We start from the raw sequence: 17,582 nt of genomic DNA on the forward strand, positions 1-17,582 counted from the left end.
GTAGTGATAAGATCCATGCCAATTCTATGCCGCTTTCCAGCATTCCATCACACTTTAGCTTGACTAAGAAACAGCGCCCAGGGTGCTGCTATGCAAATAGGAGTGAGTCTAATTCTTCTTGGAGCAGTGCTTAGTTACAAGGACCAGAGAACAGGGTTTGCCCTTGCTCTGATTGTGAGTTGTTGTTGTTATTATTATTATTATTATTATTATTATTATTATTATTATTATTATTATATTTATTTGTATCCCGGCTTTTGCCTAATACTGCCAAACTAGATAAGATGCAAATCAGATCTCCTGATATTTCTTGTTTTCGTTATAAATAAATCTTAAAAGCAGGTGCTGGGGAAAGGGGTAAAGTGTCTACCCATATATTTTCCCCAGTGGGACAAATAGAAGCAGAGCAGGGGTGGGTTCTAGAGGTATTAGAAACTCACAACAGATTTAAAAGAGTTCAGTTTTCTTTGAATCCGACCTGCGAATTCCACAGCAGACCAGCTTTTTCAAAGTCCCATGGATTCCGCAGACTTGTGGGCTGGTTTTTGGAGGGGATTTGTGCTAATTTGCATTCACACTAATTCACAATACCTAATGCACATCTGTGTAACTGCACATTAGTGCTAATCCACACTTGCGCTAATCCACTGATACATATTTGTGCTAATGTGAATTAGTACTAATGCGAATAAACACAATTGGAATGGAATTCTAGTTAAAAAAACAAAACCAGTTCTGCCAATGAGGGGATGATGGAAAGAATGATGCTTGACAATCTGCAAAACACAGATGGAATGTATTTAACAAAATCTGTACATCCCTAGGAAGGTCACATAGGGCAAATAAGATGGGGGGGATGGGTAAACTCCCCCACTACTGCATCCCCGATCCAATTCCACCTACTTGACCCCCTGAGACAGTTTTCTAAGGGAAACGTTGGGAGAGCTGATCACGGATCTCATATATTTCATCTAGTTTGATTCTAGTGCACATTTTGGGGCACTGACTCCCTGCACTACCAGCAGGCCAGCCTGGTTATTTAGTTCAGAAGTGGGCAGAAAGTAGATTGGGATCTACTGGAGATTGCTGGATGATTTGTAGTAGGTCGGCAAGAGTTTCCCTTTGCCCATTGGAGTCACAACACTCGGCACCTTCAGAATGCCCACTAGTTGGCCGGGCAGTCCTCATCAGTGGACTGGATGTGGCCTTGGGCAGATAAGTTGCTAGATGAAGCACTCATCTAGATGGAGCACTTCCTGAAGATTTATTGAGATGTTTTAAAGGAGCCAAGCACTCCCCAAAACAAGAGTCCATTAAAATCGACACTAAATGCTCCAAGCTGATTTGTCATGTCTAAAATCACCAATTTGAGTACATATTTCATCAGACCATTACAAATTGTGTGCTGCGTTGTCATTGATGCCAGGTTTCCACCAGACTGGTGTGGCAATTATAGAGCTGAGCCCAATTCTGTAAACATGTTTGCGCCTGCTTAAGGCACAGTGTGATGATTCTTTGGATTTCTGTGTCCCCTCTTGACCTTAAACTCATGATAGCCCTGTTCAGATGACATGCTAAGCCACAGTTAGGGCTGCTAACCCTTTTGCAGCGTATGGTTAGCAAGGGTAATTAAATCGTGGTTATGTAGCCAACATCGTTAGGAGAAATGCCATTCAGATGACACACTAAGCCATCATGGTTAGCTCAGAAGACTTAACCATCATGGCTTAGCGGGCCATATGAACAGAGCCCTTATGGTCCTGGGTAAATCACTGACTCTCTCAGTCTCAAGTCCCAGTCTATAAAATGGAAAGAATACAGAGCCCACAGGTATGTTGTGAGCAAAAATAAGATAAAAGTTGAGAAATCATTTATTATTTATATTTTAATCTACACAATAATCAAAGTTTTCTGGGCAGATTACAAAGCTATCATGCTCCATACAAAACAGTACAGAACAAAAATACAGTGTAAAACATGTAGCTATTTACTGTTTTACTCTGTACAGCACCATGTACATTGATGGTGCTATATAAATAAATAAATAAATAAATAAATAAATAATAATAATAGTCTAAAATCTAAAATGCCTGGAAGAAGAGAAATGTCTTCACCGGAAAAGAAAGCCATGTAGTTGGCCTGTGAGCCTCCTTGGGGAGGGCATTCCATAGATGGAGTACCACAATCGAGAAGGCCATGCACCTAGTCTGCTTCAGGGGAACACCTAGGCCAGATCTACACGTCGTTGCGAAGGCGCCTTTTTTAAAGACGTACCTAAAAGAAGTGCCTCTTTACTGTGTGTACTGTGAGCTAGGCAGCGCCGCCTGCAGAAGAATCTCTACCCCATTCAAAGACGCTGCTCTGCTCTGGCCGCTTCCCCCTCGCGTGTTCTTCCATTCGAATAATCCCCCCGTCCCACCCGGCGGCTCTTCTGGCATGCCCTGGCGCTGGCGGCTCCTCCTGCAAAACACTTTTCTCCCTCGGTGTGTTTGTATTTGCGTTTGTGTGCGCGTGGTTGGACGAGTTCAGCTCCTGCCTCTCGCTCTCCCCCGTGGTGTCATCTCCCCGGGACTCTCTTCGGTGTGTGCTCGCGCACGCAAACGCAAATACAAACACACCGAGGGAGAAAAGTGTTTTGCAGGAAGAGCCGCCGGGACGTGCCAGAAGAGCCGCCGGGTGGGAGGGGGGATTATTCGAATGGAAGAACACGCGAGGGGGAAGCGGCCAGAGCAGAGCAGCGTCTTTGAATGGGGTAGAGATTCTTCTGCAGGCAGCGCTGCCTAGCTCACAGTACACACAGTAAAGAAAGAGGCGCTTCTTTTAGGTACGTCTTTTAAAAAGGCGCCTTCGCAGCGACATATAGATCTGGCCCTAGAGAAGGAGCTCTGAAGATTACTTAAGGGACATATGGGCAGAGACTTGTCTTTAGAAATGCTTGTTATATTAAAATTTGATGGTTTTGTTGTCCAACTCCCTGGTTCAACATTACCTAAGTAGGCAAGTATGGCAGAATCATGTCTTTCATCTGAGACAACACATGTAACTATTTAAATTACAGTTATTTACGAGGGGTTTCTTCCTCTCAGGGAGAGATGGAGCCATTGACTGCAATTCTCCAGCCAGTTAATGTCTGTTTAAAACCGGTGACTTCAATGGGATTAGCTCAGCACCGGGTTGCCAACTTTATCTCTGTTCGGAGTTCACCCAAGGCGTGTTCTGGAGGAAATGATTTGTTTTGAATTACAGGTTGCGGGATTTTGTGAGAACGGGTTATGAAGGTTGGCTCGGCCATTTATTTCCACTGCTTGTGAACATTTTGATTTAAACACACACACACACAGAGAGAGAGAGAGAGAGAGAGAGAGAGAGACTGTGTATTATGTCATCCAGTTCTCTTGCTCGTCAGATTATCCAGTGGCCCTGATAACAGTGCAAAATATCACACACAACCCATATCTACGTGTGTTAACGTTTGCATGACCCTGAAATTTAATTTCCGTGAGAGTGGTGAATACTTTGGCCTCGACAAGAGATGTTTTCCCTTGGCGATCTTCTCACTATTTCCCCTGTCACCCGCCAAGCCACTTCACCCTGATACTCGACTCCGACGTCACAGGGTGATGTGGGTACGGTTGCTTGAGCAACAGCACACACTCGATAACACTGTGGACATGTGAGTCAGTTGAAAAGTTTTACTGGGGTTTTATTAGCCTATGAAACACTTCCCTGTCATCTACAGTGATGGGCTAGTCCAGTTCTCTCCAATTATTATCCATTTGTAACATGAAATGCAAATCGCTTTCAAGGGTTCAGTGGGCTGGACCCTCCAATAAAAAGTAATTGTGGGTTCTACCAACTTCCAGGGACATGCCTGGCTAATTGTAATGCTACAAGATTCCACTGAGTTTAAAGGGCGAGGAAACCCAGTCCCGAGGACTCGATCTGGGATCATTTGTCTTCCACCGGGGTGAACCATTCAAAATTAGCAAAGCAGGAGTCATAGGCAGCGGCCCATCTCCAAGTGACAAGGCAACAGCTATATTATGTCTTAGCCTTCAGATAGCAGAGCTGAAATGATTGCAGGGTGAGGAACTCACTGATGGGGGCAGGTTAATGAAAATAATGTCTAGGATTTCTCCTTATATAGCTGATGGAGAGAGAAGGGTTTTTGATAGCATCAGCTGTGAGTAAAGCCACCTGTTGCACCTAATAATAATTTCCTTTTTTGTGCTGTTTTATTTTTCAGACATGGAGATGACTTGATTGTGACACCTTTTGCTCAGGTAGGTGACACCGTTTGTTCAGGTAATCCTATATCGGCCTTCCCCAACCTGGTGGCCTCCAGATGGGTTGGACTATAACTCCCAACATCCCCAGCCATGGGAGTTGTGTCCAAACACATCTGGAAAGTACCAGGTTTGGGGAAGTCTGTCGTCTATGAAAAGACCAAAGGTCTTCCAGTGATGTTAAACCAGATACTTGAACTTATTTCCATCACCAATATTGGGTTGATTTATTTTGTAAAAAACTAACATTCTGAAATGGTACTACCCCATTGCTACCGATATTGCTTAGCGATGCTATGAGCTGGAATGCGAGCTGACTCAGACAATGCATATTCTGCATTTGATGATGTGTGGGACCAGTAGAGGCTGGGGGCTCCTATGTCGGTGGGGCTGTGAATCCACTCTATGGGGGGATCCGCACATCGTTCTGAGATTGCTTCTAAGCGACCCCAGTGCGGCGTGAAAGCGAGCGTGTAACTTGCCTTTTGAAGAGCTGATGAAGAGACGTCCTTCCCGCCGCCACCCAACTCCCTCCTCACCGGCTGGGACGGAGAGCTCGGGGGAAGAAGGTGGGGTGGAGAGCTTCTTCCGCTCTCCACCCCGCCTTCTTCAGCCGAGCTCTCCTTGCCACTCTGCAAGGAGGTCTGCGGGTGGCGGCAGCGGGGGGGAAGGACGTCTCTTCGTCGGCTCTTCAAAAGGCAAGTTACACGCTCGCTTTCACGCCGCACTGGGGTCGCTTAGAAGCGATCTCAGAACGACGTGCGGATTGCCCCTTGGTTTCAGTCAGAAGCAGTCAGTACTCAAAGTAACTATCCAGGGTGCTGAATCCCATCCCCAAACAGGTTCCAGCACCTTAGACAGCTCCTTAAAAGCAGTAATAGAAACCCAGAGCAGATTCACAGCCCCACTGACATCAGAGTCACCAGCCTCCACTGGCTGGACCTCAAAGAGCTGCTTAGATTCACACAATAGGCTTGCAGCATCCCAGTGGAAGGTGAGTTGTTGTTGCTGTTTCTAGCCATTTCTGTGAACATCAGACTCCCGGTGCCATCCCCTCCCCTGAGCTGCTTTTCAAAGGTTTAGTTTATGGATGGCTGCCTTGCAATAGAAATTGCAGGTCTGAAGTACCTGATCCAGTCAGGCCCATCACAGGAGAGGAAGGGTGAATCCCCCTGCCGTGTCAGGATCCTGATCTGGTTTGGGGGCCTTGCACCTACTCTTGAGTAAGAATGAAAGAAAGTCATGTCTGTTTTGGCTCTCAGAGTTGAACATGCCCACAGCCTAGTTAAATGTGCATTTGTAGGACAGGGGCATTGCTAAGCCTGGGCACATGGGGCCCACAGCACCGAATCTATCCTGCAGAGCCCTAGGTGGCCACTGGTGTCAGTGGAAAATGTTTTTTTTCCCCTCAGCCTAATTGCCATCCAGAGTGGGGGGAAGTTTTAAAGGGGGATTACAGCTGGGAAGGGCAGGGTTAGCCCTCACCTCCCCACATGGTACAACAACACCTCCAATTCCCCAAGCATGGCAATAAAGCTAAACACACACACACACACACACACACACACACACACACACACACACACACACACCAACGTTCCCTTGGTGCAAATGGGGCCTTTTTGAAAGTTTAATTGCTAGGCATGGGGGTGGAGCGGGGCGGGGGGATATCTAGGGGGGGGTCACAGTTGGAGATGGGAAGCTTAGCCCTCCCCTCCCTATGTGCTGTGCCCTCCAAAATCCTCCCTCCACATGGCAATCAAACATAGGGGTGTGTGAAAGCCTTCCATTCTACCAATGGAAAGACTCAAATCTTAAGTGTTTTAAAAAAAGCGCCTGTGTGAATCAGTATTTGCATGTGAGGATGTCTGAGCCACACTTTTGTCACTGAGATCGCTGCTACTTCACTTCAAGCCCTTCAAGGTGTGCTTCCGAGTGTTTATACAACAACTGTGAGACGGCAGCAAAACAGGATCACATGTATTTATTTGAGGATGACTTTATGTGGATGGGATGTCCACCTGTGAAAGCTTCTTATTGTGCGGATGTTAACTACTGTAATGATTCTGATGCAAATGGTACTGGGCAGCAAGGGCCCATTCTTTTCAGAGCTCAGAGAGAGAGACAAAGAGTGCTTTTGTAAGGAATTTTCTTTTCCTTTGAACAAGTCTGGTTTTTGAAAACAAATAATGGTTTCTTTCGTAAGAAAGAAAGTGACAAAACGACTCTCCTTGCACTGACAAAAGCTTCCTTGTGAAATAATGGTCAAAGGCTTCAGACACCAAAATAATCTTGTCTGATGGAACGGAGAGCATCGGGCAGCAACACCTGAAGGAACTGAGAATGAAGCATCTTCATCTGTTTTTGCTACAGGTGCTGGCCAGCTTACGTACTGTACGGAATAATTTTGCTGCATTAACCAACCTCCAAGATCGAGCACCCAGCAAGTGAGTGTGGCCATTTTCTCCTCTGTAAAAGTTTGAGTTAATGCCCCCCCCAACTTCACATTGCACAGTTCCCCACCCCATACTATTGTGTATGACAACTTTCCCTGAGCTGGCGCCCCTCCAGATATGTCAGACTAACTTCCTTCATTCCATGGGAAGTCCAGTGTGTGCTGATACATGACCTCAGAGAAAAAGGTGATGGTGAGCCAAGCTGTACATGTAGTGAGCTGGCCACCATTTCTCTGCTCAAGATATGACAGCCGCAATCACGGAGGCAGCTGTCAGCTACTGTGTGTGCACTCTGGTTCATGCTCACCTATCGGGCCAAAATTGCAAGTGACATTAAATGAATCGCTGCTGCAGAAATAGCAACAGTGTGTTTAATTTACACACACACACACACACACACACACACACACACCTCCATCAAAGATAACTTAATTCTGTCTTGACATTGCATGTTTCTCCACCCCGGTTCTACCTCCTTGGAGGCCGCTGGGAGGAAAGTAAGAAATGCCCAATGGGCAAGTTGTCATAGACTTTACAGATGTCGCTTTGTATTTTATCTGACATGTCATTTTGGCCTCTTCCAGGAACTTATACGCATGATCACATGAACAACTTTAGCAGAGTGAATCCCTTTCTGTATTCCTTTATTCCAGTATTTTGCAAGGGGGTTTCTCCTGACCTTAAGTTTTTTTTCCCTTTTGGAAACATTAGATCTTAAAAGTGCTTCATTTTTTATTATTGATTTGCTGTATTTGTATCCTAAGTTGGGGTGGGCAACTTTGGGGGGGTGGGGGTGTTTCCAGTGTCCGTTTTCACCACCGCCAGCTCCGGGCCAGACTCCCAATCGGTTTGATGGCAAACTAACGGAGTATTATGGCAAAGTGATGGAGATTTCACCATTTTAGCACTCTGATGCACTACAGTGGACATTTTTTCCCGGGGTGGGGTGGGGTGTGTGTTCTTAGTTGCCACCAAATTTGGCAGCATGGCAAGAGCCTCATGCAGTCTACAGGCTGCATATTGCACACTCCTGCTGTAAGAAGCAAAAGGCAGCGCAGCTGGAATTGTGCCCTTTCATCCTCATAAAGGCCCTGAAAAATAGGTTAGAATAAGACATTGACCCCCTAGCCATGTATGCAAGGAAGACTCCAAAAATGCAGGCAGAGATGTTGATCTAGATCAACAACCCAGTTCTATTATTTTTCATCTCCACTAGGAATAGGTATTTTTGGGTCTTAATTCCCTAATCAAGAACATGAATTTAAATTGTTTCATGCTGATGCCTTACATTGTCTCTCCTCCCCCCACACCTTTCTTTCTATCAGACGGTCACCCATGTGTAACCAACCATCCATCAACAAAGCAACCATAACAGGTAAGACTCATTAATATGGTGACACCGTTTTGATGAGACATTATTGTGGTTACAGTTGTACTTCTTCCTTGGAAATGTACCAAATTCAGAAGTAAATATGTGTGGGCATGTTAAACATATTTTAGCACTTTAAATGGCCCATAAAATCTTCTTTTATCCCATAGCATTTATATTTCCACTTCTGCTTCTGTGATGTCAGGGCAGGCCCTACCATTAGGCAGAGTGAAGTAGTTGCCCCAGGCAGCAGATGCTAGGAGATGGCAGCAAGGTGCCAGAGAAGGAGGTGTCCACTACTGCCTTAAGGTGTAGTTGGAGATGCTGTTCCATCCCCAGCATGGAAATTAGATTCAGTTGCTAGTCAAGTCATTTTTTGTACCTGGAATGGGAGGAGTCACCACCTTTGCCTCAGGCAGGAAGATGTTTTGGGCCAGCCCTGCATGAATTCCAAGGTATGCTACACTTTAATTTCCTTCCCGTGACTTAAATGCCAGTGTCTATGGGCAGCTGCTGAGCCTGGTGAGTTGCCCTCCGCTTACATTTTCCCATAATGCCCTGGAGCAGTGCTATGTTGAGGAATTGTGGGTATTTAGAATAATGGACAGCTTGAAGCTGTCTACCGCAGATTATGGCACTACTGCCACTGCCTCTTACCACCAGTAAGCCTACTGGTGTGATGGTGGGGGCAGTGAGCGCGGGATGGACAATGATGTCAACAGAGCAGTGATATCGGGGAGGAAGTGCTCAGAAGATAGCACTTAGCTGGGTGCCCCCTCAAACCTGGAGTTCACTGAGCCTTCAGTGGAGCTGTTCACCCAGCAGACCTTTTCTGTATTAGTTTTACTTCTGTGTCTCCCACAAACACTGCTTGGTTTTCAAACTGACTCGCCCTGCCAATTGTGGGAGATCCCACAATGAAAAATGGCAATGCTCCTGCTCTGCGTGGAAGGTATCTGAACACATGGGTCATGCTTGTCTCTGGAATGTGACCATTGCCAAGAGACCACATCCAGACACTGGGCCTTAAACCAATGTCATTGTGCCAAGTAGCACTACTGAGCATTTCATTGATGCCCCTCCACATCCTCAACCCAAGCGAATCCTAATCAATGCTGCTGGGATTGGGAGAGCAGTTTCAGTGGCTCCTACCCAGAACCAGCAGGTTCCCTGTAGCTCAGTCTTTGGCTGAGGCCGCTGCAAATAACCTGACCAGTTGCAACAGCCTGGGATGACGTCTGGGCTTCATTCTGTTGAGCTTCCCGATGTTGAAAAGCTATGGATTAGGGGTTGATTGTTTTTATGTGCTTTTAACCATCCTGCTGCTGCTCAGCACCTGGTCTGAAGGCATATGGTGTGGCCCCCTTGCTGGAGCTAAGCAAAGCTGGGGCTGGCGAGGAGACCTCCTTGTGTCTGCTACCTTGAGTTCCATTATGGAAGAAAAGTGGGATATTAATACCGTATGTAACTAATGCACAGCTCCATGTGTGCACAAGGAGGGCTTTCCCATTCACTCCAGTGGGGGAAGCACTGCAAAAAGCATGCCTTTGCTTGCACAGAATGGAAAAGCCACAGTGGGCTGGGGAGCTCCATACGTGCATCTCAGTTCCTTTGCCTTCCAAGTCAGATAAATGAATTAGAGCCAATCCCCTGCTCCCACTTCCTCTCCCTCCACCTTGTCCTCCTCCTCATTACTTATATTAGCTTGACTCACACAGACCATCTGCACACTAGTACTTTATTGCTCCATATCATTGTTTTTGGCTTTTCTGTGGATGCCCAGGAAAGCTGGGCGCAAGGCTGACCGGGAGTCCATTGGACTCCCCTGCCTTCCAGGTGCTCCCCCTGCTCACTCCCAGCTGCTCCCCTCACTCACCTGCCCACTGACCCACAGGACTTACCTGAGGCCTCCATGCATGCCGGCAAGCCACCCTGCCTCCTCTCTGGGCTTCCCCCTCCCAGCCACTCCCCCCTCACGCCCAGCTGTGTTTATATATCCTGTTGCAGTTCTTCTCATAGCTCAGAACCTCCAGCGTACAAAGTTCTTTGCATAGCTCAGAACTGTGTTGCTACACATCAGTCTCTAATATAGAGAGATTATATTATGTATTTAGTTTAATGTTTCAGCTCAATTTTATTATTATGTACTTAGAAGAATTTCTGCCTCACAGACCCACATAAACTAACTGAACTTTCAGAAATAATGTATTTTATTTATATCTTGCCTTTCTGCTCCAAAATAGTAGTCAAGGCAGCTAACAAAAAAATCCATGCTGGTTGTTGCTGGGAGTTGTAGGATCCCCATCCCACAATCTAAACATGCACCCTTGGTGTTTGTGAGCAGCTTATTCCCAGGAAAGTGTGCGTAAGGTTGAAGTCTAAGAGACCACAGAGAAGAGAGGGTTAAAGAAAAGAGGCAATGGATGTCTGAGTATAGGATCAGCTACAGCTCAACCTCAAGGCCAAAGTATGGGGGCCTGCAGCACAGGCGGGTGGGAAGGAGGGCAAAAGACCACCTAGCACTTGACTGGCCATGGACACATCAGGGCCCACCAGAGTTTGTTTAGACAAAACATTTTATTGTCAAGGGTGCAGCCAATGGGCATGCACATGGTTCCAGGTGGCTCATTTCATTCTTTTTAACTTTTAAAATATGTTTTCCTTTTCTTCAATGACACATTGCTCATTCCCAAGTAAGAAAGATTTACAGCAGGGCTGAAGTAGCAAACCCCATTTAATTCTGTAGCTGTGATGATGCTATGATTTAAGTCAGTTTAAAATGCCAAACCACACAGGCTCAGAGTGTATATATTGAACAGGAGTTGGCAAATGGTTTGTTTGTTTGTTTTTGCTCTAACATATTAAGAATGTATAAATAGTTCCAAAGCGTGGAATGGTGGTATGTGGGAAAAGAATATAAATGTTAGTTATGTGCTTCACAATTGAAGTAACATAGGGCCTGTTCAGATGTCAGGCTAAGCCACCATTGTTAAGGGTTTTGAACTAATTATGGTAATTTTGAACTAATTCCTGGGCAAGGTGCTTGAGTGGGTGGTTGCAGGACAACTCCAGGCACTCTTGAATGAAACGGATTATCTAGATCCATTTCAATCGGGTTTCAGGCCTGGTTTTGGAACGGAAACTGCCTTGGTCGCCCTGTGGGATGACCTCTGTCGGGAGAGAGACAGGGGGACTGCGACCCTGTTGGTTCTCCTGGACCTCTCAGCAGCCTTCGATACCATCGACCATGGTATCCTTCTGGATAGGTTGTCTGAGCTGGGAGTTGGAGGTACTGCGTTGCAGTGGTTCTGCTCCTACTTGGATGGCCGATACCAGAAGGTGGTGCTGGGGGATTATTGTTCTGTGCCGTGGCTCCTAAGCCATGGGGTTCCACAGGGCTCTATTTTATCCCCTATGCTGTTTAACATATACATGAAGCCACTGGGGGAGGTTATCCGGAGATGTGGACTGAGGTGTCATCAATATGCAGATGATACCCAGCTCTACCTTTCCTTTTCATCAAACCCAGGTGAGGCAGTGGCTGTTCTGAACCAGTGCCTGGGCACGGTAATGGACTGGATGAGGGCTAACAAACTGAGACTCAATCCAGACAAGACGGAGGTACTGCTAGTGGGTGGTTCATCTGTCCGGCGAGGTGATGTTTGCCCTGTCCTGGATGGGGTTGCACTCTCCCTAAAGGATCGGGTCTGTAGTTTGGGAGTGCTCTTGGATCCAGAACTGTCACTTGAGGCACAGGTGAACTCAGTGGCAAAGAGCACCTTTTATCAGCTTAGGCTGATATACCAACTACGCCCTTATCTGGACAGAGATAGCCTAGCTACAGTTATCCATGCTCTGATAACCTCTCGTTTGGATTACTGCAATGCGTTATACGTGGGGCTGCCTTTGAAAATGGTCCGGAAGCTTCAGCTGGTACAAAACAGGGCAGCTCGTTTACTAACAGGGACTGCTTTCGTCGCCAGCTGAAGACCTTTTTATTCTCTCAGTATTTTAACACTTAATTTTAACTTAAATTTAAATTTTACTGTTCTAACTCTGTATTTTAATCTTATATCAATTTTGTTACGTGGTTTTATCCTGGTTGTGTTTTTTATACTGTATTTTGTAATTGTGCTTTTAACATGTTGGTTGTTTTATTATGGTTTTAACTTTTGTTAACCGCCCAGAGAGCTTCGGCTATTGGGCGGTATAAAAATGTAATAAATAAATAAATAAATAGCTTAGCATGCTATGGGGGTGGGGAGAAAAATGGTACCACAGTGGTTATGGAAACTCCCCGGCTAACCATCCAGATGTGGCAGGCTGTCTGGTAATTAAAAAGGGCTCCAGGAGGTTAGATGGCCACAACCATAGAGATGGCGGTCTAGAGCATCCCATACTTCCGGCAATGCTCTAGCTGCCAAGGACCTTTTCTATGGTCACACAGGCATTTATTTTGTATTTTTGTATTTTGCAACCATCAAGAGCCTGTTGGGATGCATGGCTTAACCACAGGGAGGTACGTGCCCTAACCACATGGTTCTACAGTCATGTGGCAGCCTACTTGCCGTGGTTCTGCTAACCATCCCCTCTCTGCAGTTGCCCTAACCACTACCACTTTCCTCATGCATGTGAATGGGGCCATATATGGCCACCTAAAACTCCCCGCCCCCAGTCCAGGGTCTAAACGTAGGACTTCGTGACTTGTCTTCCCTCAGAAAACCTGCCAATTTAGCCAGGCCCAGACTTCAAATGAAAGGTGTGCTTTGGAGCCTGAGCGGTTTGGCTCCAGCTAGCTGAAGGGAATCTACAGCCAATCCAAAGCCTTGAGAGGCACCCAAGGTTCTGCTCGGATGGTACTTTGCCTGGACTGGTTTGCCCATCCCTAGTCATAATGTTGTATTTGATGTTATAGGAGTTACCATAACAACAGACTTTGTGGTACACACACGGAATCTCTACCTGGGGCACATAAAACCCTGGTAATCGTAGCAATGCACGTTATATGAAGGCATTGGGCCAAGGAAAAAAGAGAAAGCGAGAAAGCTGGGGAGAAGCTTCCCTCCCTTCTGCATTGCCATTTGACATCAATTTAGAAATTTGCTGCCAGCTTCCCTCCTCATGCATTCTTGCCAGAGGGGGTTGAAGTGCTGTCTGCCTGTCTGTCTGTCTGTCTTTGCTGCTGCTAGCATGTCTTCCATTTATTGCTCTACACAGAGAGCAAAGCAGCAGACCAGATAAATACTGTTGAAATACTGCTGTATAGGGGAGCTTCCCATTGGTGCAAGTCCAAGCCATTAGGAATGAATTGAGTCAATGCAGGCTTCTTTTCTTTTCTTTTTTGACCCACACTGCAGAATATGGGGGGGGGGGAACTTTGGGTTATCTCCCTCTCCTTCCTGTGTCCCATGGTCCCTATCCGAATCACAGCCTAGTGCACTTTCACAAATCTAGTGTGCATAACTACACTATGGCCTAATCTACACCTTCCAGGACTCATGAGGGAGGGACTCAGGCTTTCCAGCTTCTGGGATCGTCCCCCAGGGTCCAAAAGCCAGTGCGTCATTCCGGAAGTGGAGAGGGACAGTCTGGCATGGCGGTTTTTTTTAAAAAAAGAATAGAGATGTTGCGCAATTGCACAGGCGCGATCCTGCGCCAAAAGTATGTTTAAAACCCACACACACCAACCTCAAAACTCAGTGCCGAAAAATGCTGAGAGCCATCCCTGGGATGGCGAAAATGCTCCCCCCTCACCCCCGATGGGCACAGACTCCCCCGGCAGAGCTCCGTGCCTGTTTGGTGAGCCCTGCTATTTGTGGGGAGGAGGGAGGACCCAGGAGCAAGCGGCACACCACCCACAGATCTCGGGGTTGTCCCAGAACCATGGGAAAAATCTGGATAATTGCAGTGCCATTTATCCCAGTACAACTGAGAGGTCGTCCCTGGTTGACCCCGGGATCAGCCGTGCATCATTTGGATGCAGAGGGATGACCTCAAGCTGACCCCGGGATAACTGGCAGGTGTAGACATGGTCTATGTTTTTAACTGACAGAATGCCTCTCCTGACATGAACCTACCTGTATACTACGCTCAATATCTAAGGTCCTCCTCTGAGTGCCTACTCCGAGGGAAGCTCGGAGGATGGCAACAAGGGAGAGGGCCTTTTCAGTGGTGGCCCCCCAATTATGGAATGATCTCCCTGACAAGGCTCACCTGGCACCAACATTGTTATCTTTTCATCGCCAGGTCAAGATTTAACAACATATGCTGAGTTTTTTAACTGACCCCAGAAACTGGTGTTTTAAATGGATATTGTTGGGTTTTTTGCTTTTGATGGTTTTAATTTTTTCTATATTTGTTTTTAATGTTCACTGTTTTTAACTTTTGTAAACCGCCCAGAGAGCTTTGGCTATGGGGCGGTATATAAATGTAATAAATACTAAATAAAATAAATACTAACAGAACATTTGGCTTGGCTCTCAGAGAACTACTCTGCAGGGCCAGAAAGGGCTGGGATGGGCTCAGTGGGGTGATTTCCTGGGGCCAAAAAGATCTACCTAGTTTGCCACCTCAGTAATGAAACCAGTAAACGAATCTGGCTACCTGGTTAGTATCCTGCCTTGGCTGTAGAAACTCGCCTTTCCCTTTTTTCTTTGGTTGTTATGGAAAACCAAGCACTTAAATAGTCAAAATACTAGAGGAAGCGAGATTGGAACTCTGTTTATTTATTTTTATTTCAAACTGATAGGGGAGTGATGGTGTGTGTGTGTGTGTGTGTGTGTTTGTGATGTTTTAACCCTTCCCTTCCCACAGATTTTTCTGACCTAAGAATAAAATGATACGCGACAACCTTTTTTCGATTAGTTACGGCTGCACATAGGGGGGATTCCAACTTTGAATGCAGCGTGCAGTGAAGAGAGGCTAATCTTTTCAATCCCCAGCTGTGTTCTGACTGAAAATCACATCCCCCGCAGTTTAGAGCCTCCGGAAAAAAAGAACCTTGTTGGCGTCAAAGGGAATCCCGGCCTCCCTCCCCAGGCTCCAAGCCGTGCAGGAGATGCAATTTTCAGTCAGAACGAGGCGGGGGAGTGAAGAGATAAATCTCCCCTCACTGTGTTCTGTATTCAAAGTAAGGATCACACTCTCAGCACGCAAAAGTAATTAATTTAACAAAAATAAAAATAAAACCAAGAGGTGTAACGTGGAGTTTGTCCCTAAATTTCTACACTACTAGTGCAGTTCTATGAATGTCTGCTCAGATGTCTACTCCTACTGAGTTTAGTGGGACTTATTCCAAGGTAAATATATGTAGCAGAGGTGTTGAACTTTCAGGTCTGCAGGCCAAATCCGGCCCACCAAAAGTCCCCATCTGGCCTGCTGAATGTCCCCTTCTGTGGCCCCACCCATTTCCTCCAACAACTGGTCATTGGGTGGTTTCCTGGCTTTTGCAGGTGTTTCTAAACAGTTAAAATGCTTCTCCTAAGTTACTTAGTTACTCGCAGCAAGAGCTGCAAGCTAAAATCTGCCTTTTATTTTTGCTCTACCCCCTTTTGCCTGTTGTCCCACCGACCACTGAAATGCTCTCTTTCCCCCGCCCCCCAGCATCCCTGAAATTGAATGCAGCCCTGGAGCTGAAAGAATCTCAACACCCATGATGTGTAGGACTGCAGCCTAAAGCTGCTATTTCCACCCATATCTTCATTTTTGTCCACCCCAGTGGTAGAAAATGCTCCTGGATTGGGGGAACAGTCCTCTATGGTAGATGTGCCAAACAGATCATAGCCTGAAGGTGCAGGTTAAATGACCTCCAGTGCTGCTTCCCCAATACGAATCAGTCCTGCGGTTGCTTTGAGAACGACGACAGCATCAACCTGTGCCAGGTGCTGCTGGCTTGTCTGGAGCTGAACACCTGCTCAGTGACGTTCTGGCTGCCCTTGCTTCTATTTATTTATTTATTTATTTATTTATTTATTTATTACATTTCTATACCGCCCAATAGCCGAAGCTCTCTGGGCGGTTCACAGAAATTAAAATCATAGCAAGACAATCAACAGGTTAAAAGCACAAATACACAATACAATATAAAAAGCACAACCAGAATAAAAACCCCGCATCAAAATTGATATAAAATTAAAATACAGAGTTAAAACAGTAAAATTTAAATTTAAGTTAAAATTAAGTGTTAAAATACTGGGAGAATAAAAAGGTCTTCAGGTGGCGACGAAAGGAGTACAGTGTAGGCGCCAGGCGGACCTCTCTGGGGAGCTCATTCCACAACCGGGGTGCCACAGCGGAGAAAGCCCTCCTCCTAGTAGCCACCTGCCTCACTTCCTTTGTCAGGGGTTCACGGAGAAGGGCCCCTGTAGATGATCTTAAGGTCCGGGTAGGTACATATGGGAGGAGGCGTTCCTTCAAATAACCTGGCCCCAAACCATTTAGGGCTTTGAATCGGGCCCGGACCTGGACTGGCAGCCAATGAAGTTGTAAAAGGACTAGCGTAATATGATCTTGCCAGCCAGTCCCTGTTAGTAAACGTGCTCCCCTATTTTGTACCAGTTGAAGTTTCCGGACCGTTTTCAAAGGCAGCCCCACATATAACGCATTGCAGTAATCCAAACGAGAGGTTATCAGAGTATGGATAACTGTAGCTAGGCTATCTCTGTCCAGATAAGGGCGTAGTTGGTATATCAACCTAAGCTGATAAAATGACGTTTCTGATCAATGACGTTGGCTAGTAATGGTGTGGGGTGACTTCTTCCTTGGACACCACTCATTGCTGATGACCACAGCTCCATGTGAGCCACTACTAGGCCACACTCAAAATGGCTGATGACACAGCTTATCTTTGGCAGCTAAATTTATGCCTGGAGGACAAAAATAAAATCCCTGGTGGCACCTGGGTTTACATCAGTGGAGAGTAAATGTCTATTGGTAGTTGTGGCCTGAGTGAGTAAGCCCTAAGTGTGCCTTTGTTTTCTAGAGTGGCCAGGTGTCTTGTTTTACAGAGGGCAGCCCTCAATTTGAAGGGCTGGTGGTGGAGTGTCTTCTATTTTTAAGGTGTCCTCTGTTTGAAGGACTGTCCGGTCTAAGTCCAGCATAAACATAAAAAATGCTCCAAAGGAAGAGCTGGATGTTGAAGTTGTCCGTCAAGAGCTCTGGGGCAGCAAACTCAGCAAAACACACAGGTCACAGTCTTCCACGCTAGGGTGTGAGATAGACTGTATTACTATTTAAATATCATTTCTATTTAAATTATAATCATTCTAAATGTGTGTGTGTGTGTATTTTCTCATTTCTGGCAATTCATACATGGCCACCCTAGTTTTCAAAGGTTATGACAGTTTTGGTGCCAATAGGAATCCTAAAAGGAGAGACAAAAAAGTACTTTGTCCCTTTCTCTTTGTTCTTCCTGTTTTTTGACTCTCTATTGTGCTTCTTTTGTCATTTTCATAGCCAGTGCTGTGTGTCTGT

The 17,582-nt window shown here is 46.0% G+C and overlaps 1 protein-coding gene across 5 annotated transcripts in view; it reads left to right on the plus strand.

Annotated features, from left to right (window-relative positions):
- Positions 1–17,582, plus strand: part of PDE4D (phosphodiesterase 4D) — a 574,358-nt gene that overhangs the window by 439,492 nt on the left and 117,284 nt on the right. For all 5 annotated transcript variants that reach the window (XM_063128044.1, XM_063128045.1, XM_063128046.1 and 2 more), the window contains exons 3-5: positions 4,247–4,283; positions 6,660–6,733; positions 8,068–8,117. In XM_063128044.1, the coding sequence (XP_062984114.1) occupies positions 4,247–4,283; positions 6,660–6,733; positions 8,068–8,117 (161 nt within the window). The remainder of the gene's footprint in view (positions 1–4,246; positions 4,284–6,659; positions 6,734–8,067; positions 8,118–17,582) is intronic.

Source organism: Elgaria multicarinata, chromosome 6, assembly GCF_023053635.1.
Source record: "Elgaria multicarinata webbii isolate HBS135686 ecotype San Diego chromosome 6, rElgMul1.1.pri, whole genome shotgun sequence".
Classification (NCBI taxonomy): Eukaryota; Metazoa; Chordata; class Lepidosauria; order Squamata; family Anguidae; genus Elgaria; species Elgaria multicarinata.